This window comes from Serinus canaria, chromosome 3 (genome assembly GCF_022539315.1).
Source record: "Serinus canaria isolate serCan28SL12 chromosome 3, serCan2020, whole genome shotgun sequence".
NCBI classification, from domain to species: Eukaryota; Metazoa; Chordata; class Aves; order Passeriformes; family Fringillidae; genus Serinus; species Serinus canaria.
Genome location: NC_066316.1, coordinates 100,834,152 through 100,855,243, shown reverse-complemented (window position 1 = coordinate 100,855,243; position 21,092 = coordinate 100,834,152). Strand labels below are relative to the sequence as shown.

Genomic DNA, 21,092 nt, shown 5'->3' with positions numbered 1-21,092 from the left:
AAGAAAGTTACTTAGATTTTGTTTTTGGAATGTTGTAGGGCAGGAGAAGTTGTTTTCCCAAGAAGGAATGAATTAAAAAAGAACTGCAGCATATCTGGTAACCATTGCTATAGCTGAAATGATAAGAATATATTATGAAAAATAAAATTCAAGTCTTCAGGATATAACAGTAAATCTGTTTTGCATAGTGTTGAAGGTGTGTGGAATAGCAGCCTGTAGTTCAGGCTCAGGAGCAGACACTTAAAATATTAAAAAATTCTAAAGAGATGTAAGCAGTTTTAGGAAATGTTTTTTACTGGGAACTTCCTCATAATCCAAAAACTTTTAACAAGCTCTGCTTTTAAGGTCCCTAGGAAATTGCAGCTCTCCCTGAAGTACTAGGGTAGCTGTAAGAAATAATTTTGCTCTCACTTATTTTACTGTAATGCCTTGTTATTTCCTGGCTGATCAACCTGAATGTGGAATGTTATCTATTAGTACAGCTGTGTTTGCTTCTTACATGCTGTGAGATGACAGCCTGGTTATTTGAAAGACTGTTTATAGATTGCCAACTTTACCTGGAAAATTAATCTTCACTATAATAATTTAAATCTGGGAGCCCAAATATTATTTTTTAAGCATTGACATACTGCAAAATGTTGATAAATTTGTATGTCTTTCAGTGTTTACTGCTTTGTAACTTGGTGAGGTCTGAATATTTCAGTTAATGAGAAATTTGGTATATGTATTTTATCTTGAATGGAAGAGAAAATTCATTGCCTACTCTAATGCTCAGTTTGTGGAGCTCTAATATTCTCATTAGAAAGGTATAAGCACGATTGCTTATTTTGGGGATTTATTTGTGGATCCTTCCTTATTGGTTATCCTTGTTCTCTTCTCAGTTTTATATCTTTTTTCTACTTCTTACTGGCAAATAATTTTATCTCCTCTTATAGATAAGAATAATTATCCTGTGTTGTTTTGTATTCCTTTTTTTTGTGTTTGGAGAGTGCTTTCATTTGTGTAGTGACTGCAATTGCTCCCTCTGCCTAAAGTAGAGCAGGGCAGGTGGAAAGGCTGTGTGAGATGGTATGGAGTATAGGTGGTTATCTGAGTGGCCATATTACATGGCACAAATTGGTGTGAAAGGGGGGCTTTTTTCAGAAACAGTTTGTTCTTCTTGATGTTTCTGAAACTTCATGAGCAATCTTTAGGTAGCTTAGCACTTAGATATTAGCATAATATGTTGCACACCAAAATACTTTGACTGCTAGGCATTACAGATCATTGTGGCATTTATTTGGCATAAAAACAACGCTTTATAATACCTTACTGGAGAACATAATCAGAAGGCAATGTCTTTTGTTACTACCCAAAGATTGAGGGAAAGCTGAATCAATAGACAATCTGTGGCACATTTTGTTTATTGCATCTTGGCATTTAAATTGTTTGGCATTATAACCTGTTTTAGCTTATGCAGTTAAAGTAGACATTATATGAAGTGGTGAGTAATAGAAAATACGTAAAGGACTTGAAGGCTAGGAGCCAACTTAAACTTAATCAGTGAATGTATGTATGAGTATTGTATTTAAGTTAAAATGTGTGACATGCTGTCTGATGATTATTATTGTAATTGCAGCCAAGAGGCAACAGAACACATGGTGCATCATTTATCATCACTAGAGCAATTGCAGGTAAATATTACTTGTTCCTACATTCATGACTTCTAAAACTGTGTGGATTGCTTGTAAATTTTACAATTTCTGCCCTTTAGAGTGCCTAATGATGAAAGTAGTAATGGAAGTAGAGTACAGCCTGTGTTTTCAGGAAGATGTTTTTTGATTGTGAACATCGCTGTGTTTTTTTTTATGTCAATTTTGTGAGCATTCTTGTCTCCATTAGTTTGTTGGGACAAACTAATAAACCATACATCTTAGAAATTAACAAGCTCTGTGTTTTGCAGAGCTTGTTAATTTCTTGCAGAGCTTGTTTTGCAGAGCTTTTTTGTGTTTGTATTTGAGACTTTTTTTTTTTCGCTCTCTTAACATCTCTTGCACCAGGTTGTCTGCTAGTTCTATGAGGAAGTTTTAGATTCTGATGATATTACATTGCATAAACCAAGTGTTAAATGGCAGTGACTGAACTGTATTTTCATCCAGTAGGAATTTCTCTTAGAATTTGAAAAAAATGTGCAGTGGATTTTTTTTTGTTTGTTTAGTTTGTTTTTTTATTTGCTGTTTGCATTTATTCTAAGATAAGAATTAATTGTCTAAGTATAAATGATTTTTGCCTCAATACCTTTTTCTTTAATGAGAATTTGAGATTCCCTGTGCAGTAACCTGGAATGGGTTTTAAGACTACTAGAGATGTAATTTTTACCTTTTTCCATTATAGGTCCTGCATTATTTTTGCTTCGGTACATCTGGTACAGGTAGGTTTTACAAGAATACTGCAAAAATATTTGGTAATATTTTTATAGCTTTTTGATTTGATAGAAAGTAATTCCTAATGGGAGTAAAACTGAACACTTGTTTAGAGTATTGTCCAAGGAATGCTTAGAATAGCCACTTTTCATAAACTGAGTTGCAGCTGAAGTCTAAATAGAAGATGACTTGTGTGTACTAGTTTGATTTTCTGCTTTTATCAGAAGCTGAAGTACCATTGCTGTTGGTACAGGTTTCTCCAAACACATAGTTGTCTTTTCCACTCTCAGCTGAGATACTGCACAGGAAGCTGTTGTGAGGTTTTTTCTTAAGCCTCAGTGACAGATATGATGGCATGACAGGATTTGCTTCCTTTGGAGTAATAATTTTGATTTTTTTTTTCTTTGACAATTCAAACTCATGAAAAGCTTGGTAACTATTTGAGCAGCACTCATGCCATTAATAAGTTTAAGTTTTGATTCAAAAGTTATGAAATGGTCCCAGAAATTTATTGGGGTAAGTACAATGTTTTTGGAAAATTTCAGCTCAGTTGTTATATGGCTCAGCAGGTTTGAAAATAACAGTTTCTCGATTTAAAGGATAATCTGTTATGTGGAAAGGGACATAAATGTGACTTCCTGTGAAACAATACTGTCCTTGAATTTGGCAGGGAATGCTGTTTTCCCTACTGCTGGTGTTCTACTTTATCTTTGTGCACCTATTCTCCCCCACCCCTTTTCTCATGAGGAGGTGATGTTTATGGGCAACATACCATCCTGTGAGTCTAGTTGTAAAAATTCAGTTGTAGACAGAATTCACTTACTTTTCTTTCCTCCCTCCAGCAGTCAAAAGCTAATTTCAAGCTTTTATAGTTTGTTTTAGTTGCTGTTTTCATGTATTTGATAAAAAATTTTGGAGGGAGCTTGGGAGGCCTCTAGTTTAAAGTCCCACTAAAAGCAGGAGAACACTGAATTCTGACTGGGTTCCTTGGGGTCCAGCTTGGTCTTGGAAAGGTTAGAGGATGGAGAGCCCAGAGAGTCTCTGGTCACCCTGTTCAAGTGCCTGACTGTCTTCATGGTGAAAAAAATCTCTTCTTAATGTCATCATGGAACCTCCTTGGTTTTGAAATTACAGAGACATTTGGGTTGGAAAGGACCCTTACAGTCATTGAGTCCAACCATTACCCCAGCACTTCCAAATCCTCCAGAGGGTTGATCATAGTTTGTTGTGTTCCAGCCATGCACCTCTTACTCCCATCTTCATGGTATCAATGAGAATGCTGCTGTTTTGTCATCCTGAAGCTTTCCCTTCAGGCTAAGCAAGTACAATTCCCACAGCATCTGATTTATTGCAGGGCAAGTAGCCAGTGCTCTCATCATCTTGCTGCCCCTCCTGTTTGCTGGTGTTCTTCTTTCAGTGGCTGTACCAAAACTGGCTGGTGACCAGAGTGTAAAGAGTGATAAATGAATGATCAGTTCCCTTACTATGCAGTTTTGTTCTGTTAGTAAAAACAAGGCTGCTGTTAGCCTTTGTCGTTGGCAGGGTGCAGTGTTGATTCATGTTCAGTTGCAAACCCTCTCAGGTAACTGATGGGTGCCTTGAAGCTGAGTTGTGTGGTGTGTGTATCTCAGGTGCTGCATTAGTTCTCTGTGTGTTCTGATGAGCCTCATGGTTTTGATATTTCAGCCCTGCAAAGTTTTCTCTGCCTGCTGGACTGGTTCGCCTGGTTAATAAGCAGATCAACTGGCATCTCATACTTGCAAGGTAACCAGTCCCCATGCTTTGCCATTTCTGACAGGAGTGAATGTATTAATGCTTCCTCTGCTCCCCCACCATCCCCACTCAGCCATGCTGAGTTGGTATTGTGCTAAAGATGTGCTATTCTTTCTGGTCCAGAGAAATGCTGGAGGCTCTCACAGGTGGCCTCAGTGTGCTGCCAGGGGCTCCTACCTGCTTCCCTTCAGTTACTGCACCTCTCACTCAGAGCTGAATGTCTGTATAGCTTTTGGGGCAAAGTGGCTTGCAGTGCGGTCATTTTCAAATTCAAGTCCTGAATTTGGTTGGTTAAAGACTTACAATTTGGCAGGATATATAATTTTAAAATAAGCAATTTATATTTGTGGAAAGTGAATGCATACCCTCAAGACTTGTCTGCTATTGCATACATAGCGAAGTGAGAATTCCAAGGCTAGAACCAACTGTTCTACAGGAATTTTAGTAACATCACTGAGATCACTGGCTTTTAAAAGTAAGCACAGAAAAATGGTTCAGTGACATGGTTACATGAAGGTAGTAGGGAAGGTTTTACTTTATGTTGTATGCAAAGACACATAACTTACTGAATTATGATAGTTGTTTATACCAGATAAAGCAATACATAGTTGTGTACATTGCTGTTGTAAAATTATCTATAAGCATCTGACTCTGACCACCCATGCAGTGGGATTTTAGACATTGTGCTGTTTTCTTAGTGCTGCTGGAAAGGAGTGGCAGATAGATTTCTCTGAAATAAAAGGAATATTATTACATGGATATTTTATTTTCAATAAAAAGTGATATTTCCCATTTTAATTTTTTTAAAATTTTTCAATGAGACAATTTATATTTAACCATAGAGAAAAGCAGCTAGGACTCTGATGCACATTCTGTAAGGAGTGGACTTTAAATGAACTTTCACATCTGTTTTTTCTTTCAGCAATGGTAAATTGTTGGCAGTTGTTCAAGACCAATGTGTAGAAATCAGGTAACTTAGCATTATCTGTTACTTCAGCTCTGGAGTTCTGACAAAATGTTTCTGGTCATTTGCTAGCAATACTTACACAGATTTATTTTTTTGTTTTGCAATGTTATATATTGTGAAATTTATCCACAGAATGATCATTAAAGCAGGAGCCTTCTGTTTCTTTTTAGTTCTCAGCCATCCCCCCAGTGGAAAAAAGCCCAAAACCCAAACCCAGCATAAAACGTCCTTGACACCCCCAGTTATAATAGATGTGTTGATATAACTATATATCTGTATCTCTCTCTCTGTGTTTTCAAAATGTGAAAGAAAAACAATCAAGATCCTCAAAAACACTCAGCACAAATTATTGTCTTTCTAACTTTTGTCTTTCTGCCCCCCTCTAGAAATTCTCCCCTAACAAATGGGACAAGGAGCTAGTACTTAGTGTTCCTCTCTGTGGAGTAGCTGGCATGTGTAGTACTTCACCTTATTTTACAAGTGGTATGGATTGCTGTAAGGACTGATGCTTTCCCTTTTCTTGTGCTCTCTTAAGAACAAGCTCTCCTTTGCCAGTTCAAGAGCACATTTAGCTGTAGAACAGATCTTGATTGAGTGTGTTTACTTGCTTCACAAAAATCCATTTGCTAGAAGGTCAGACCTTCCATTTATATGTAAAAGAAGCAAGTGTATGAAAATTGTTCAATCAGAAGTGGTGTGAGCACCATAAAAGTCAGCTTAAAGACTATAAAATAAATCTTGTGTTTCAACTGTATTAATGTAACTATATTCTTGCATTGTTTCTAAAATTGTGACCTAGAGAGTACTGACTAGGTTTTTTTTTTTCCTAAAGTTATATGAAGCACTGAGATGATGCTGTCCTATTTTGTGCAGCATTACAAATAAATAAGGGATGTTGGTATTCATGCAGTTGGACAGGCTCTAAAATACTACTGTTAGTTACTGTAGCTGCCTAGAGGGTGAAAGTTACTATCTGCCTTTTTGAACAAGTAGTTAGAGGCATGCAGGCCTTTGAATTGTGCATTTGGAATATTTTTATAGTGTTTTGTTTCATAAAATTGAATAGTGGGTTTTTTTCTATATCTAAATTTATATGAGTCTTTTTTCTGCAGGTCTGCAAAAGATGACTTTGTATGCATAATTGGAAAATGTCAAGGTATAGCAACCTCTTCATTATTACTTGGTGTCATCATTGTTATTCATACATTGCTAAATGGCAGTGTTAGTTTACTTTGACGTCTTAAAATCATTGGAAAGAATCTCCAATAATAGTTTTGCTTTGTGACTAGCTCTGTTACCCTCTCTCTGCCACTTCTTTCTATGAAAGGATGAATATATGAAACCTGAATTTGAAATGAAATTATAGAATTAATGGCTCTGGAATACATGGCTTTTCTTTCTTTACCCTCCTCTGAGATAAGCTTGTTATGCTGCTAGGCCCCCTGCATTTTTTTGATGCAATTGTCTTTTTGTTCCGTTTAAGGGATTATATTTATTTTCTGTCTTTATTAATAATTTTATTATTTTTTCATAGTGCCAAAGGATCCTAACCCTCAGTGGAGGAGAGTGGCATGGAGTCATGATTGTACATTACTTGCTTATGCTGAAAGCAGTGGAACAGTCAGAGTGTTTGACCTGATGGGTAGTGAGCTTTTGGTCATTTCACCGGTATGTGCTCTCTTGGGTTAAATACGAATATAGTAGAACTTTTCTAAGGATCATGGATAATTTCTACTTTTTGACCTTTTTTGAATAATGGTTTAGTCTGCTATAAATGCTTACACTGAATACCACACGGAAATGGACTGTAAAAAGTTCCACTATAATACATCCACCATAGGGTCAGCAAAAGGCATGTGTAGCCCTTCCAGCAGCATAAAAGGGTATGTTTTGCATCTGTCCTAAATTGTGGTACATCTGTAGGTGCATCAGACAGTGGAAGTATGAAATCACCACAATTTGTAGTAATAGATAATAAATCTGCACTTTGTATGTGGAGTCAAATTGTAAACCCAAAAAATATTTCTGCCAGAGTACTTTGCTTGGTACGATATTAGATAATTGCTGTTGACAGGTCCCATACAATATATTTTATATTTTGCATGTTCAAAGGGTGTATTGAACTAGTTTGTGAAGGTGGCTCAAGTATATTTCCTCAGTATATTGTCTTTGCAAATATTGTAATAATATGATTTCTTGACAGTCAAGATAAAAGAAAATGTATTTATTTTAACTGGAACTTAATTTTTTAAAATTCAATATAGTTAATTTAACTTTCTAGTTCTTTCAGTAACAAAGACACTTTTTTAAAAATCCCCTTTCTCTCCCAATGTCTGCCCTCATTTTTGGGTAAAGACAGCAAGTTTTCCAGGTGATCTGAGTTACGCTATTGCTGGATTGATCTTTCTAGAATACAAAGCAAGTGCCCAGTGGTCAGCTGAGCTCCTTGTTGTTAATTACCGTGGAGAACTGAGAAGTTACCTTGTAAGGTAAGCATAAATTTTGACTTGCTTTGAGATGCCACAGTGAACTTCAGAGAAATTCTTTCTACTCTTTAAAGAAAATAAATCTGAAGTAATGCATACATTTTTTTCCCCGGCATACTTAGTGTTGGAACAAATCAAAGCTTTCAAGAAAGTCATAGTTTCAGCTTTGGCAGCCACTACGCCCATGGGATAACAACTGTCATTTATCATCCTGGTCACAGGTAAGTGTTCTGTTTGCTACCTGACATTGGTATGTAAATGATGAACAAAAAATGGCAAAATAAGCATTGAAATGTCTTGGATAGGGAGGGGGAGAAAAACCTGTTCTCGCTAAAACTGGTATTTAGTGCATCAGTAATAACAAGTCATGTCTCTTTCTACTATGAAAGAAGAACCTTAGTTCATCTCACTTGACTTTCATTATTCCATTAGTAATGTAATGTCCTTTTCTGTTTGAGTACCTTGCATAAGCAGCGTGCACTTTTTAGAATGTCAGGAATAGCTTCAAAAGAGGTTTCTGAATGTGATGAAGGATGGGTAATGTTGAAGGATAAATTTAGACTGGTTTTTTTTTTCCCTTCTTTTTTTTTGTGGGGGGGGAGTTTTTTTAGTGTATTTTTTTTTTTGTTGTGTTTTGTTTTGGTTTTTTATCTGGAATTCCTTACTGGACTTACTGGCGAGCCCATTTTCCCAGTGCTCTGAGTGGAACTGCCAGGCTCTGGTATTGGGAGTTGTCTTGTGATGTGTTTTCTCTATTAGTAACCTACTGAATACAGAAACTGGACTTGAAATGTGGACTGACTGCCTGCATGCTCTTGAACCCAATGTAACTGAAATAAGTCCTGGTTAGCCTGTTACTTATGCTAAAAATGGGCCTATTTTTTTAGTAGCAATTTGTTATGTACCAGGATAAACTCTATTTCTATTTCTCTTCAATTGTGGGAACTAAACTTTGTTCTAGATATTTTTCTTGTATTAGATCTGCTGGGATTGAATCTTTTAGTTCAGTGTTGCATCACTGAATTTTTTTAAACGGAAATTAGGCTTGGCTATAAAATACCAGAAGAAACTCACTGTTGAAAAAACTTCTTCTCATTCTTCACTATTAAGTAAGCTGTCATATCTATCTTAGGAAAACAAATTATTATTAATGAGATGTAATGTTCTTCTAGCTTATTCTTTTGAGAGATTAATTTTGTATATGGCTTTTTCTTTCCATCTAATTAATATTTAGTGATTTTACATAATGAATACTCAGTATACTAAATTTACAGTTTTGAGGTAATAGTTGTGGGTTATGGAGCTTTGGTAGCACTACATGACCAGACAGCAGAGCCAACCCATTGTATCCTTTCATCAGACCAGGGTTAATGGTTGTTGTAGTTCCTGCTATGTGCAGCCTGTTGAGTGGCTTAGTAAAGTTGAAAAATTGACACTTGAAAGAATGGACAATTGGATGGAATGGATGGAAAACAAAAGAACCAGTGTTTTTTCCCCTGATGGATGCAAATCTTTTCTGGTTTTAAATTTAGTCCATGGTAGAAAGCTTGTAAATTGGACATTGTTGAATTCTAAATTTGTGGGTAAAGTCTCTTGCTGAAATTTTCTTGTTATCCCAAAAAACCCTGGAAGTGCTTGAACACAGGTACTTGATAGTTGCGCATTAAAGCAAATTGTTGATAGGCCTTGAAGTTTTTATTTTCAGTAATGTGTTTGATCACTTAACACATATTCAACTTTGTCATTTTGTGCTTTCTTGCATTTCATTTAATCTCAGGTGGTGAAATTATACTGATCTCTCTTCATTGTTTGTAAGGCTTGACTTACTGCATTACTGTATTACTGTGTATTTACTCATGACCCATTACAGTGCAATAAAATAGCAGTTAAGAATTTAATTTACTTAATTTTTTCAACTAGATGTATGATAATTGCAAAGAAAATATGTCTGTAGGGAATGTTTCTGAATCTATAGGAAAACTTGAAACTATAGCTTTTGGAAAAAAATCCAATAATGACTTTTACTGTTTTGGAAAAGTATTTTGTACCTTAAGTTAGGTATTTACTGCTGGTGTTCTTTCATCTAGGATGGAATTTATAGTGCATTTTAGTTGACAAAACTCAAATCCAAGGTTCAACAGCTGCTTGTTTTGCTTTCTTAGTCTGGAACTGAATGTGTCATTTCTGGGTTTATCTGCAATTGCTGCAGAATATGCTTGATACTAAAGTATAAAGTTTGCAATGAAGGGCTTGTGATGAAGGAGTTAGAAGGTTTCAGATTTATTTAAATTTTTGTACCAAAATTGCTAGGTAAAGAAGGGCATATCAGGTTTTTCTTGGATACCTCAACTGAGCTTGTTTTCGAGACAGGTATTACACTGGTTATCTTCAACCCAACTTTTTATAAACCTTTGGAGTGAAGTACAATTGAGATACTGCAATAGTAGGCAGGTTTTGAGACTGGAGGAACCCTTGGAGATCATCTAATCCATTCCCCTTCACCTTAGGGTCAGCTAGAGGATATTGCTTAGGGCCATGTCACTGCAAGTCTGTGTCCTCCCTTAGGAGCATGGTCTGTGTCAAGGCCTCTGAGGTGCTGGGGAGCTGCTCCAGAGGGTGCTGGAGACTGAGCCTAGCAGCACATCACTGTGATTTTTTTAGATCATACAAAAAGACAGGTTCTGGCCATCTTTTTCTGCAAAATGCTGCACTCTAGGCCTGGCATTTCCATAGGTCTTTTTCCAGGCTTTGTTGAAAGGGTTCCTGACCCCTGCTCATCAGGTGTCTGTCTAGAACAAAAGCTCAAATTGCCCTTTGATTAGAAACAGCTGGCAGAACTTGCTAAAAGCTTCTAAAGCATGCTAGCTAGCTCTTCCTGTCAATGACAGGCATTGTGAAGTTCCTCAGAGGCTTTCCAGGAACTCTCTAATGGTCTCAGAATTATGTAGATGTTTAAGAACCTAGGAATGAAGCCTGAAAACTGCTTCATGTTGGCAGTGCTATGTGTAGAACACATGTGCAAGGAAAAAAAATTAGGCTTCCTCAAGTTCATGTCTCCTGTTACAGTTTTTGGTGAAAGTGACTTCTTTTTTACTGCTATAGGCTATTCTCAGCACCACAGAATAACCAAAACTCTTGAGAACTTTAAGCATCACTCTTCAGAGAGATCTTACCACTTTCTGCAATAATGTGAAAACTGGTTGTAGCCAGGCGGGGCTCAACCTCCTCTCCCAAGTAGCCAAGAAGACATAGAAGAAGATGAGGCTTAAGCTGTTCCAGGGGAGTTTCAGACTGGACATCAGGAGGAATTGCTTCACATTAAGGGTGATTAGACATTGGAATGGACTGCCCAGGGAAGTGGTGGAGTCACCATCCCTTGAGCTGGTCTAGTTGACATGGTAGTGTTTGGTCATAGGTTAGTCTTGATGATCTCAGAGGTTCTTTTCCAGCCTGATGATGTTATTCTGTCATTCATCCATGCTATAAAATCATCCTGCTGTACATTTGTGACTAGTAGGAGACATGGCAATACTAAATAAGCTTTACTGATGTCTTAAAAAGGATTAAATGTGGAAGATATTTTTTTCCTTTATTCTTTCTTTGGCTTTTGCAGTTGTAGTTTTGGCATCCCTGGCAGAGCTGCGCTGTGCGAGTGGCAGCCGCTACTGGGGACAGAGCACTTTGGGAATGGTGTGGCCTTGGGAAAGGGATAATGCAGCATTCCCAGGGCAGAGTTTGGGCTCCTGCAGTTGTGCCTTTTATTGGGGATACTTTACCTTTTGATGGGTGATTCATTACAATCATGCTTCCAAACAGACCTTTTCTCAACGTATTCATCAAAGTAGTCATCAGTTTAGTATAGAAGTGTTTGTTAATAAGGTGGAAGGGCTTCAAGGACAAGTACTGTGATACAGTTTAGTGTCAAAATTTCAAGTTTTGTGTAATAATTACAAGACTTACATAAAAGTTTTTAAAATGCCACCTATGGCATTAGTGTAATGATTGCAGTTTAGTGTAATAATTACAAGACTTACATAAAAGTTTTTAAAATGTCACCTATGGTGTGCAACAAAAGTATTGCATGCACATGTATAATTGGTACAGTGGCTTTAGAAAACAGAAGTGACAAGCCTTGATGTGTTCAGTTTTTCAGTGAAAGAGAAGTAGCTTTTGTACCACATCTGAAAAAATGGGAATCTGATGGTTAAACAGAATGATCAGATCTTTTTATATGCTTAAGCAGTAATTTTTTATCATTTTTGAGGGTAAGAAGGAAACTCAGACTTGTGGCCAGACTTATTTTATTCTAGATGTTCAGAATTATGACTTACCTGGAATGCTAGGGATGAGGATGAATATGTATACATGCTACAAATAACAAATATTACTTGAATGATATTAAAGATTTTTTAGATTTCAGAGTATTTATTCACAAAGTTTATTGGGCTGTTAAGTGTCTTGGTATATTTAGCCTTTTGTTACTCTAAGCAAACTGCTATAGACTTAAGAAATTAAAAAAAAAAAAGAAAAAAATGTAGCAGTATATGAAATCATAATGCATCTTTATATATATTACAGACTTCTCCTTGTAGGAGGCTGTGAAACAGATGAAGATGGAGTGTCTAAAGCAACTGCTTGTGGAATATCTGCTTGGAGAATTCTGTCAGGCTCTCCCCATTACAAACAGGTCACTAGTTATGAAGATGATGTTAGAACAGTAAGTTTGTCTCCTCATTTTACTGGATGAATATTGTCACTGGAAGCTCAATAAATATCTCTTTATGAAAGATGAATTTAATGGGATGTTTTGCTATTTTCTAAGCTATGGTACATATGTCTAAACAGTTATCTTTTTCCCCACAGCATCTGTTTCTGCTTTTTCTGTAGTATGATTTGAACTTTAAGTTCTTAATTATCACTTGTGGTTTTAAAACAAAAAACAAGATGAGAGGAGTCTGTAAATTTCCAAGCTACAATATTTTTTGCTCTTAGTTGTACATTGGAATATGTTACCTGTCTCTGTTGGAAAAGAGTTACAGTTTGTTCTTCTATTACTTCAAGAACAAAAGGCAGCATGCCTGAAATAAATATTTCAGTTTAGTTCTGGCTCCTGATTTCTTTTCCTTCTAGCACAAGTAAATGTTTGATTTGGTAACAGCTTGGTTATACTGAAATAAATTTGCAATATTCCAGGATAAATTCCAGTGTTTATTCTTATATAGGTATTGCTTAGTATTACAAGTGAGTTGTTAATTTAATTGCAAATGAGGAGGGCTTTTCTGTGACATGTATACCTACTGAAGTTGACAGAATTATACAAAGTGGACTTTATTCTGCTTGAATTATTTTAAAGTAGGCAGTCTTACGAAAGTTTAAAAATAGTAACATCACAGAATAAGCTGATTTGGAAGAGACCCACAAAGATCATTGAGTCCAACTCCTGTCACAGGATACCCAGAGTCACACCATGTGCCCAAAAGCACTGTCCAAACACTACTTGAGCTCTGTCGGGCTGGTGCTGCGACCACTTCCCTGGGGAGCCTGTTCCAGTGCCCAGCCACCCTCTGGGTGAAGAACCTTTTCCTGATATGCAATCTAAACCTCCCCATACACAGCTTCAGGCCATTCCTTCAGGTGCTGTCCCTGTCACCACAGAGCAGAGATGAGTTCTTGCCCCTCCCCTTCCCCTCCCAAGGAGGCTGTAACTGCAGTGAGGTCTGCCCTCAGTCTCTCCTCCAGGCTGGACAGACCAAGTGACCTCAGTCACTCCTCACATGGCTTCCCCTCAGGGCCTTTCACCACCCTCATGGTTTTCTTTGGGCACACTCATGGCTTCATCTCTGTGATGAGATGTCATATATTGTAGCCCTGCTGACTCTTTCAACTCACTGTCAAGCAGGACCCACAAGTCCCTTTCTGCAGCACTGCTCTGCAGCATCTCCTTCCCGAGTCTGAGCACACAGGCAGGGTTGCCCCAGATAGACAATCTGGCACTTAGCCTTGTTAAACTTCATATGGTTGGTGATTGCCCATCTCTAATTTGTCAAGATCTTTCTGCAGAACCTCTAAAGAATCTTGCAGAGTTATTTTAGTATTTTAAATATGACTTCATTTTTGGTGCATAAATCAGTGTATGAGATGGTTTTTCCACTGTATGATTTGTTTCTGTTCTTACAGGCACAGAGAAGAGGATTATTAAGGATTATGAATTTAAGATTTTACAGCAAGCGAGGAACAGAACAGGTATTAAGATCTAGGTCTACCTCAGAAATGTATTTTGCTAACATAATTGTCCATTAATGGCTACCTGAGAGACTGACTGAAAGTAGATTTTAATTTATGCAATTTAGGAATTAACGTTCTATTAAATTAATCAAAAAGCTTTAGCATTAAATGGAGTAGCTTGCCACTTATTTGGCTTTCTTAAAAATCCAGTTAGTTCCATTTGCTGGAGCTTGAATCACTGGGTTTCAGGAACAGGTCTAGAGATGTAGAGTTCAATATTAAATGTAAAAGAAGGTATAAGAAGCCACCTAACTATTTGTTAATGAGTGTGATAATCATACCATGTTAGATGTGTTATATATTCTACAAGAAGAAAGTAGATTGTAATGATGTTTTTCAAATATATGCCCAAGAGATAAAGAATAAGAACAAAACTCAGCCTCTGCACTGCATGTATTTCACTAGAAAACAACAAATAAGCCTCAGCCCACAATTTTTGCTCCATGTGAGAAAGAAAAAATGGGTGGATTCAAACTAATCATTTATGTCCTAAATAGGGCAGACACAAGGACTTTATTTTTACAGTCTGAGATACTATGGAAACATTTTGCTAAGTAGCTTCCAAAGTTTATTATGTGTCAGACAGGATTTTCTCAGGATACATGTGAACCTAATGAAACTGCTGATCAGAATCAACTTATTCTTAACAAACTCTGGGTATGGATCTTGTGTTCTCCTCTGCCATGAATGAGTGTTAAACCTTGAATGTCCTGCTGAAGTGTAGGTGTGTGCTTTCTGTATTTCTAAGGCGTTGTCCATGGTGCTCATTCATGGCTTCTGCATGCCTTAGGAACCTCCCATGCAGTACTGCTTTTCCTTTTCTTATCTCTTGTCTACTTGTCATGTGTAGCTTTGGTTTGATTCCTTTTTCTATCCCCCTTCTTGTAAAAAAAATTGTTTTCCCTTCTTTTGCTTTACAAGGAAAGAACAGTAAAGAATCTGTCTACCACCTTCACTCTGTCCTCCTGAGTGGAAAAAGGGCTGATCTGAGTTGGCAATGACCTTAATAGATTCTTGGGATGTTTTAGGTGGCTGGTTAAAAGAAGAAGTTGCCTGCTTAATTGGAAAGGGAAAACAAATCTTTCTGAATCTTTCTCAAGGGTGGAACAGGGAGAGATTTTATTTCCTTCACTGAAAATGCTAAAGATAAAGCTGACTTATGCTTTTTTAGGTGGAAAGTTTGTATTGCATATAGCTGTACTAAACTTCAACTACATTGCACTTGTCAGTACTAAATTAATGAAGAAATATGGAAACTTATTTATCCTTGAATGTTTTGATCCAATTTCAGAAATTATGGCTTAAATATATAAGGTACAGTTTTTATTCCTAGTGTGGAATTAACATCATGTTTAAAATACAATAGACACAGCAGCTAGAGGACTTGTATATTAGAGATGGCTGCACTGGGATTTGATTCTTAGTGTTGTTAAATGATACTTAAAGAATGTGAAGAGCCAGCCTGCTGAGTTTCTCAACATCTTTTGCTGTTCCCTTAAGCTGATGAGCTGTTTATGGGGGCAGCATTTCCTGCTTTGGTAAAGGACTGATTAATTTTTATAGATAACAGGGGTGATAAATATGAGTGTTTTAATGGCCACCCAATATCTAAATCTTGCAGCCAGAGAATTATTACTGACTGCTGAGTAAACATTTATCTCCTTTCAACATCTGTGATGTATACCACTGATCAGTTATCTGAACAGGTTATATATTTTACCTCTGTGTTTCTGGGTCCTTTAACAGTATTTTGTTCTTTGTCTGTTGTGCAGGCAAATTGACTTGTAAAGAGAGAAGTGCCATTAGAAGGCATGTACAATTCCTGGGCAAATTACAGTTGAAAGTGCAGTACTGCAGCTGCCTAAGAATATAGACAGAGAATATGAATTTTTTCTAATATAAATAATTCTTAATGGGTTTAAAAAAAAACCTTAATGCTCTCCTTTTCAATTAAAAACACATTTTAGGAATGGATTTAAGGAGTGCTCTCAACAGCTGCAAACCACTGTACAACAGTAAACATTTCTTGATTGTCATTGCTTCCATGGCATACCTAGAACTTTAAAAAGGCTAAGAAATAAAATAAAAATAATAGTAAAAAGCTTCTGAGTCCAAACAAACACACTGATGTGAAAAGAATATTTTTTATCTTCAAATAATACCTACCAGTAACATTCTATAGGAACGCCATTAAAATTTCTTATTTGATGGATATTAGTTAACCTTTCTGTGCTTCATTTATGTTGGGGTATTTTCTGAGGGGTGGTGCTGGCCTAAAAAAATTGGTCAGCTGCATACTTGGAAAAATTTAACTGTGAATCTTTATTAAAAGGTTTTTTGAAGTGAGCTAACAAAATGGAATTTTATGAACAATGTAATTTTTGGGAATCTGTATCCTGCTGTCTTTCAGGGAAGATGAGACACTTTAGGAAATGAATAATCTTTCTGAAAATGTAGAATTTTGTGGGGAGAGGGGTGAATAAATGTAAAACATGTTTTCAGAAATTGTCATTCATTGCCAGTGTCACCAAATTTGTCTTCAAGTGTGTATTTAGAGTGTCTTGTGGAAATAGCATACAGATCCAGTTGTAAATGTGCTTGATTTTATGACTCCTTAAGAAGGTATTTTGTTAGAAGTGTATTTTGCCTCCTAAGGTGGTCAGAGCTGATGGAAAACTTAATCCAGGAGAATTTTTGTAGTCTTAAAGAAGTTAATATACAAATGTTGAATTATTTTATCTGTATGGGCTTAATCTGATATTTGTTATGTTACTGCTTGGTCTGTTGTCACTCAAGAGGTTCTTGGATTCTGATTTAGTGTCCTGAAATGAACAGTGTGCTCCTCCCAAGATCTCTTAATGTCTGTATTTCTTGTATCCCTTTTTTTGTTTTCCTTTAATTTAAGAGTTTGATTTGTGATAAAGCCCACCTATAAGTTTGCCCCCAGGGCGGAAGAGCTGTACTAAGCTGTGGTTTGCTAATAGTCTTTCTTGAAGACTATTAAGGAGCAGTCAAGACCAGAGACTCAGGATAGTAGAAAAATGGGGCTACTGGATGTTTTTTCTGTGCAGAGAACAAACTGCAGTTTTCCCTCCAAGCAGCTCTGGATTGTTGTCAGGGTGTTCTCTTAGGAATGCTGCACTTCCAGGTTTTATTTGCCATATAACAAGGTGATACAGAAGTTTACATTCCTAAAGACTTGTTCATGCTAGGATCATGTTGTTCCTTTATGCAGGTTGTTTTTATTCTTCCATGTCACAACTGATCTCTTACCTTTTTCTTTTAGAATAAGGGTGGTTTTGTTTGATTTTACTTTAGGGCATGTTAACTTTTCAGAGTGGAAGATTTTACAATTTGTTTCCCTAAAATAGGAAAAAAAATGTATTTGGAGGAATTTTTTTGGGTATTGCTTGGTGTATATTGTTATTATGTTTGTTTGTTTATTTGCTTGGCTATCATGTTTGGCAGGATGGAGTTTTCAAGATGAATCTTTCTCCTGATGGCACTCTTTTGGCAGCTATTCATTTCTCAGGAAAACTGACAATCTGGTCTATTCCATCTCTCAGACAACAAGGAGAATGGGACCAAACTGCTCAGGTAAGAAGAATGTACATGTTTAGAAACTTGAATTATATATCTTACTCCTCTGGAATTGTGTTTTTGTAGGAGATGAGAGGAGTTTGGGTAACTGTGTGTTAGCTACACGCTAGCTTCCCAGTCAGCTTCATGTTTTTCAAGAGCCTTATACTTACATTTATTATAATCTTTCTATGTTATGCTCATAAACTGTGAACTTGAAAAATTAAGAGAAAGAACCAATTATGTTGCAATGAATTTTTCATGAGGCATTTTGGTACCAAGTAGGTAACAGTGTTAGAATTAGACTAGAATGCCATTAGACTGAAATGCAGTTACAGAAGAGAAGTAGAGACTTTCATGGCTAAATTTGTTTCACTGGTTGAAACTAAATTCTGGATGTCTTAGTGTATTCTGTTCCTCCCTCAAAATTTACCAGACCAGGTTCCAGATGATGCTGTAGAATATTTTCTTAATTTGCTGTTAAGTCCAATGTTTTCTGCAGGAATTGTTTGCAAAACTAAGTAGAGGAACTTAGACTAGGAACTGCTCAGACACTGGCAAACTTTTAGAGACTTGTGTGAATTTAAACAATGGGAATTTAAGGCTAATTAGTTTTCAAAGGAAAAAATCCCAACTTTATTTTAATGAGGAAATGCATTCTGAAAAGTGAAAAATCTGAAATGATGCATACTAGTATGTGAAGTGTTCTGATTTTCCTTCCATTATTTTCTTGACTAATAGATAAAGAAAGGCTTTTCATTTGGAGTACTGTATGTTATGCTCTAAACCTATGAGAAATAAACCAATATCCATTCCAAACAGGATAAAGAAATAGGATTGAAATGGAATTTCAGGCTTATTTAGAAAAGCATTTTTAAATAGCAACCAAAACAAACAAAAAAAACCCTCGTAGTGTTGGGATAAGTGTTGTGTCTATATATGCATATCTATTTGTCTCTATTTTTAATATACACTTCAGACAAATTTTGCTCTAGGATGCTTTCAGTGAGTTGTATTTTTTCTGTGTTTTTAGCAATAATGAATATGTATTCTGAAGTAGCGTTTGGAACTTCATAATTCAGTGAGAGTGATATAAAGGAATATTTAGTGCTTGACTGTTCTCAAATTTTTTTTTTAGGTGAAACTGGTGTCTAAGTATAATGTGTATTTTCATAATATGTGTGAAATTAAATTAGAGTGGCCTCATGTTTACTTTTAATTAGTAGACTCACCTCTTTCTACTGAAAAGTCAAGTCTGGAAAACACCTTGTGCTTTATCCAAATGTGCTTCAGTTATTTTAGCTTCCTGTACTTCCACTGTGTTGCACTTGGGGGCAGGATTTCTGTTACTGCTAAAACACGTTTAAAATAACAGCACTGCAGCATAATTCTAAACCTTGCAGTGCCTCAGTTAATAATGCTGCTGCTTTTCTTGCACTGAAGGGGCTTTATAATTCTGAAAATAGCTGGGGAAAATACTTAGAGAGCTGTGCTAGGCTGTCACACAGGACCACTACGCAGACTCTCTTGGAGATTATTTTATGTGCCAGCAGTCCTGTGTATAGACATGAAAAGCAAGCACTTGGCTTTTGATTGCTGGAGAACCTTTATTTCAGAAATCTTTAGGGTATGATTACTGTTCAAAGCTGGTCAGGCCATGACTTGTGGTTTTGTGGTTTTTTTTTTCCTTTTAATTGTCTGTAGAAAAGTACAATGGTACTGCAGCAGTTGTATGTTTATGCTTGAGAAGAGTTTGAATTTATAGAGAGCATTTTAATTGAAAAATGAGTGGGTCAGCTACAGAGTAAATAAACGGATTCTGTGTTACTTGTAGAGATGTACTTGCATGTAATTTTTTTTTTTTTTTTTTTTTTTTTAGCCTGGCTATGATGAGCTTAACCCAGACTGGAGACTCTCTAGTGAAAAAAGAAAGAAAATAAAAGGTATGCAGTACAGTTAGATCATTATTTTATATCACTGTGCAGTTAAAAATAGTAATGCAAATACATGAGGACTGAAATAGCTGAATTAAATCTCAGTCAGGGTGCCAAAATTGCATTATTTGAATTTGTAGCATAGTAGATCTAAATGAGTGTCACAATAGGTTTTTTTTCAGATTCTCTTTTAGGAATGCTTTTATAGCTATAAAAAAAGTTGATATTTCAGTTAGCACAGGATTTCAGTTTTTCTTCCTGTAAATGTCTACTAAATCTTGAAAGCTACTGTAATTTAAAGATACCAGTTTAAAATTCTAAAAACAATTCTAAAGCAATTTCCTCTAACTGGATTTATCTCATCATACTCTATTATTTTCTGAAAGCTCAGGCCAATCTGAGCAGCCATTTAGCACCTGGTTATTGCGTGGCTGTTCCAAGAGTGCAGAGATCAATAGATATCCTATGATCCATTTGCTGCTGCTTATACACATCTGTATTATTAAAAAACTCCTGCTTCATTGGAATATTTTCCTTGGAGATTCTGTCTTCGGGTTAATTCATGTGACCTTCATAGGTAGGCACTGCTGGTTAAGCACTATTAAAAAAGGAATTATCTGACCTGCTTCTTCGTGCTGTTTGGGGAAAGGTTTTTTTCATCAGAGGAGAGGGAAGTGACATGTAGGGAGCAATATGAGCCCACTCTGTGGTGAACATTTTATCCCAACACCCAGTTACCATAATCAAGACATTGACTGGAAATGCTGTAGCTTCCATCCTCAGTCCTAGAGCCTTTCTTGTATATTTGTTTTTTTTTTTAGTTTAATATTCCTTACAACCTCCTCTTGGAATATGTTGGTATGTTTACTCGTCCTCAAAAGCAGTGTAGCCTTTTCTGATTTTCATTATTATCATTAGGTTTGTTGTCATGTTGAGGATGGCCTGATAGGTAATGAAGTAGATCTTTATCATAGATGAAAAATCTGTTACTTTTCATGCTAGATGGAAAATCTGTTACTTTTCATGCAAGTAAATCAGTTTCCTGTGAATTTTTTCTAAATAATTTATATGTGTTATATTTGTAATTGTGACTTTTTTTTGTTCTCAGCAGCTTTATTTAATACAAAAATGGTTTAGTAAAAGATAACTGGTATAAAATACAGACTTAGTGAACCAAGGTTGCAAATACAACAATAAATATCTGTTAGATTACACCATATTTCTTCATAATGGCAGTCTTCTCTCTTCTTACCTGAGGTTTAACATTATCTTTCTTTATATGGTGCATTCTTATTTTAGATAAAGAATCCTATTACCCATTGATAGATGTAAATTGGTGGGCAGATAATTCTGTCATCCTTGCTCGCTGCTCTGGTGCATTGACTGTGTCATCAGTCAAGACATTAAGAAACCTGCTGGGAAAGACTTGTGAATGGTTTGAGAGTTCTCCTCAGGTCACTTCAGCTCACGATGGAGGATTTCTAAGTCTGGAGGTGAGGAATGTGCACAAGCAGGTGTCCTTTTGCATTTCAGTATAACAGTTTGCTTTTTATATGTGATCCTTGAGTAGGGGGGTTAAAATAGAAGATGTTACTACTAACAGGAAAAGTGATTCTTCTTCCTTATCGGTAGAGAAGTATTGCAGGGGGATTCTGAACTTGCTGCA

The 21,092-nt window shown here is 36.3% G+C and overlaps 1 protein-coding gene across 1 annotated transcript in view; it reads left to right on the top strand.

Moving 5' to 3' along the window:
- Positions 1 to 21,092, top strand: part of NBAS (NBAS subunit of NRZ tethering complex) — a 158,422-nt gene that overhangs the window by 2,993 nt on the left and 134,337 nt on the right. Inside the window, 13 exon segments of the mRNA XM_030236096.2 lie at positions 1,619 to 1,673; positions 2,374 to 2,410; positions 4,089 to 4,166; positions 5,098 to 5,145; positions 6,255 to 6,298; positions 6,677 to 6,810; positions 7,498 to 7,631; positions 7,751 to 7,849; positions 12,207 to 12,345; positions 13,806 to 13,871; positions 17,382 to 17,510; positions 19,372 to 19,435; positions 20,726 to 20,919. Of these exon segments, the coding sequence (XP_030091956.2) occupies positions 1,619 to 1,673; positions 2,374 to 2,410; positions 4,089 to 4,166; positions 5,098 to 5,145; positions 6,255 to 6,298; positions 6,677 to 6,810; positions 7,498 to 7,631; positions 7,751 to 7,849; positions 12,207 to 12,345; positions 13,806 to 13,871; positions 17,382 to 17,510; positions 19,372 to 19,435; positions 20,726 to 20,919 (1,221 nt within the window).